General features: G+C 40.5%; 1 protein-coding gene across 1 annotated transcript; it reads right to left on the reverse strand.

Annotated features, from left to right (window-relative positions):
* Nucleotides 1–14: 14 nt before the first annotated feature.
* LOC112079989 (guanylyl cyclase C-like) lies at nt 15–4,330 on the reverse strand (the record flags this gene model as incomplete). Its single annotated transcript, XM_024145783.1, has 4 exons — nt 15–97; nt 276–417; nt 1,277–1,391; nt 4,231–4,330. Coding segments are annotated over 4 exons (440 nt in total), but the record flags the coding sequence as incomplete, so codon positions are not given.
* Between the last annotated feature and the right edge of the window lie 91 nt (nt 4,331–4,421).

Raw genomic sequence — 4,421 nt, forward strand, 5'->3', positions numbered from 1 at the left:
GATAGCTGACCTACCTTGTTGTCAGTGGTGGTGTAAATGACTGAAAAATTCACGTCTCTGTCCCCATGGTCATCCAGCTTGTAGTGGCCTGCGATGCCTTTATGGAAACACATATACACACCTTACACTAAACAGATCTACAGAACTACACAAACACACACACATAGATATACACACACAAACACACACACACACACACACACACACACACACACAGGTGGCCATATGTCCAGGCCAGACCACATGGCTTTATGTGTTGTTTCCTGGTCTCTTACCGTCGAATGAGATGTTTCTGAAGTGGTTGATATTGACTACCTCCGTGTGGTTGAGCTCAGACTCAGGCTTGCTCCAGATCTTTCTCATCACCTGACCAAACAGCAGCACTGCATCATGGTACGCTGCCATGTAGTCATTCATCTGGAGAGAGCGGAGATTGATTGCACCCTGGTCAAAAGTAGTACATTACTTTTTGCTCCTTTAGTGATAATTAAAATCTAGGGGCAGCAGTTCATTATAATATTTTGGGGCATGGATTGCTCACAGCTCTTTTTGTGCAACTGTGAGTGAGTGTCATTCCAGTTTATGTAATCTGTTTTGTTAAAAGCAAAACAAAAATAAAAAAGCAAAATCATTTTTTGTAGGATGTTTTCTGAGATTCTTAATGTAAACATTTAGGGCAGTAGTGCCATTACATGTTATATATGACTATGGGCAGTAACGATGTCTTGTGAAAGACTCACGTTTGACTTTGTGTCAATTGAGAACACTTGACTCAATCAGTGGTTCTCAATTCTCTTCTTAGGGATCCGAAGCAGTTCCAGAGCTAGAACTCCTGATTCAACTTGTCAATTAATACAATTATAACACCTATGGAATTTTAACAATATCATATGGCTAACCAGAATAAAAAACCCTGTATGGTTCTTCTAAAATGAACCTTTGAGATTGAGAAAGGTTCTATATAGAACCATTCTCCATAAAGTAGCCCCAAAAAGGGTTGTAACCATAGCGGCACTGTTGGAAATGGTTCTTTATAGCACCATACTTGTTACATGTTGAACCTTATGAGCATGGTTCTTTATAGAACCTTCAAAAAATATATATATTTAGCACCAAAAAGTAATCTGCTATGGTTACAAGCCAATTGACCCTTATATGGCACTATATAGAACCATTTGTTTTTAGTGTGTACAGTACATAGGGAATAGGATGCCATTTTGGACGTAACCTCAGAGTACAGTGATAGACAGGGCCCCAGCCCAGCAGGGTGTCTCACCGTCACGTTGTTGCCCAGGTCTGTGTCCACAGTATAGTTCCTAGTGTTGGGCATGGTGAGAACCAACACGTTCTTCATAGCAGGGATAGAGGACTTATTGGTGTAGTACTTATCACTGTGGGGAGTCATGGGTGCATTGTCAATGACACTGCAAACACTGGTGCTCTCTGACAAGCAAGGCGATTACAGTATTACAGTTTTTCTCAATTGCTAAAACACTAAAACCCATTGGCTGAACAAAGTTCTCAGTTGCCTAGACTCATTTAGCTAATTATGCAGTCTGTTGTCAATACCTTAAACCATTTCACATGGTAAAACACAATTTGCAGATCTCACTTAGACTTTTCAGCAAAACTCTAAACACATTCTCATTCTCAAAACACATTCTGCACTCTAATGCACATGTCATCCATACTGGTAAACACAAGTGGCAACAATCAAATACAAATAGAGAACACATGTCATTGATTGAACACAACCACTCAAAATTGATTTAACCTGTTTCAAATGATGCGACACAACCAATATAAGCCAGTTCAGAGAGCAAACAGGTTGTTGAAGGTGGGAAGGAGAAAGTCTGAGAATGGATAGAAGAAACAATGTGAGAGGACGAGTGCGTATGCGAGGTGGGCGACGAGGAGGAGGATGAGGAGGAGGGCAAGAAAGAGGAAGAGGAGGACGAAGAGGAAGAGGAAGAAAAAGAGTGGAAATATCTGATGAAAGCAAGATATCGAGCAACAGTTATAAACCATGTTCTTGTCCATGGACTGACAAAGAGGGAAGCAGGACTTAGAGTGCAACCCAATTTGAGCCGATTTTCTGTGTCCACCATAGTAAGGACATTCAGAGAAGAGAACAGGTACAGTATACTACTGTATTTTTGTAATTGCAAATTTACTGTACTACACTATATGCAGCTGTTTCAATAGACATTTGTAAAGTTAATCACTGTATGTATTGTACTGCATGAATATGTTTTGAAACTGCACAACTACTTTTTGTAGAATTGCAAGGCTGCCACATGCAGGTGGAAGGACAGCTATATTCACTCGGGAGCAAGAGGCCGTTATAGTTGGCATGGTYCTTCAAGATAATGCAATACGACAGAGAAATCCAGGAACGAGTGATACAAGACAACACACACTTCCAGGGAATCGACAGTGTGAGCATTTCCACAATTGAGCGTGTCCTCCATCGTAACAGGATGCGAATGAAACAAGTATACAGAGTACCTTTTGAGCGTAACTCACCAAGGGTGAAAGAACTGCGAGCTCAGTATGTGCAAGTAAGTGTACATTCAGAAACATTTACTGTAATCCAGATTGTCTACAGTACCAACACATACTATGTGAATGACATTACTCTTCAGTACATACAATGTATGTGAATCAGAAGCCTAATTGTACTCTACAGTATAGCACTGTCTCTGTACGACTTACAAAATCCTACATACAGTATATTGTATTTCTACACAGACAATATTTGACTTGGAATCCTTGGACAGACCCCATGAGTTCATCTTTGTCGATGACGCAGGCTTCAATCTAACAAAGAGGAGAAGGAGAGGCCGAAACATGATTGGACAGCGGGCCATTGTTGAAGTCCCTGGTCAACGAGGTGGCAATGTCACAATCTGTGCTGCTATCAGCAACCATGGTGTTCTACATCACCATGTTACACTCGGGCCATATAACACCCAGCACCTTCTAAGATTTATTGCCAATCTAAGAGATATTTTATTTGAGCAGCAGGTTCAAGAGCAGCAGGGTCAAGAGCTAAATGAGAATCCCATTCCCACCTATGTGATAGTGTGGGACAATGTCAGTTTCCACCGAGCTGCTCAGGTAAGGGAATGGTTTAACATCAATGGGCAGTTTATGAACTTGTACCTCCCTCCATACTCGCCTTTCCTGAATCCGATTGAGGAGTTTTTCTCCTCTAGGAGATGGAAAGTGTATGATAGACAACCCTACACCAGAGTAAATCTGCTGCAAGCCATGGATTTAGCCTGTGGTGATATAGGTGAGGAATCATGTCAGGGCTGGATACGGCACACAAGAGGCTTCTTCCCCCGTTGCCTCAGGAGGGACAATATTGCTTGTGATGTCGACGAAGTGGTCTGGCCTGACCCAGCCCAAAGACAAGAAGAAGCACATTGATCACATGTTTACTCCTTTGATTTTTGTCCCTTTTAGTATTGTATACTGTAGTACAGTGCATTGTAGGCTGTATACTGTACAATAGACAAATTGTATGGCCCTGAACATTGTGCTTTCCATTTATTAACAGTACTGACTGCTCAATAGATTTTGACTGGTTGCAGGTTCATATCAACAAAGAACAAGAAGTACAGTATCACAGAGACAAAGGACAAGTTTGTGAGATGCAGGGTACAGTACTGTAAAAATAGGGGTACAAGGAGGAGGAAGAACAAAAAACAAAATTGCAAAGAGMAAATTTCTGATCAATTTTGAGCTACTATGATAGAACATGTTTTCGTTCATCAAAAGACAATGACGGAAAAATATGAATATTTTTTTAGATTAAAAATGTACTTCTCCCTGAGAATTGTATGTTTTGAACAATGTGTTTTCTATTTTTCGRTGTATTGTTTACTGACTGCTTGAGAGTGTATATCATTTTGATCACTTTGTTTATGATTTGAGAGCAGTGTTTGATTTTGAACAGAGATAAAACTGTTTTGAGGTGAATGTTTCATTTTGAGTCAGAGGTTATGTAAATAGTGCTTGAAGATGAGGTTTTGTGTTTAATGTTTTCAGGAAATGGAGCAAGGTTTCAGAAATTGTGTTTCAGCAATTGAGAAAAACTGTAAGCCTCGTTGAACTCTTTCAGATGAAAAAATGCAAACAAATAACAGACTGGGGAGAGAGAAAGAGAGAGAGAGAGAGGGGCACAGAGAGAAATGAGGATAGCGAGAGAGAGAGAGGACTAACTTGTAAAGATCGACCAGGATGAAGACAACACTAGGATCAACCTCCATAGTTCCATTCTTCAGGTCCACGATATCTTCTGGTGTCCCACACACTATGAACACTGCACAGTCAGTGAAGAGGAGAGAGTGAGTGAGATATATATATATATATAGAGAGAGAGAGAGAGAAAGACATATAAATCACGGCCTTCA

Source organism: Salvelinus sp. IW2-2015, unplaced genomic scaffold (genome assembly GCF_002910315.2).
Source record: "Salvelinus sp. IW2-2015 unplaced genomic scaffold, ASM291031v2 Un_scaffold10817, whole genome shotgun sequence".
Lineage (NCBI taxonomy): Eukaryota > Metazoa > Chordata > Actinopteri > Salmoniformes > Salmonidae > Salvelinus > Salvelinus sp. IW2-2015.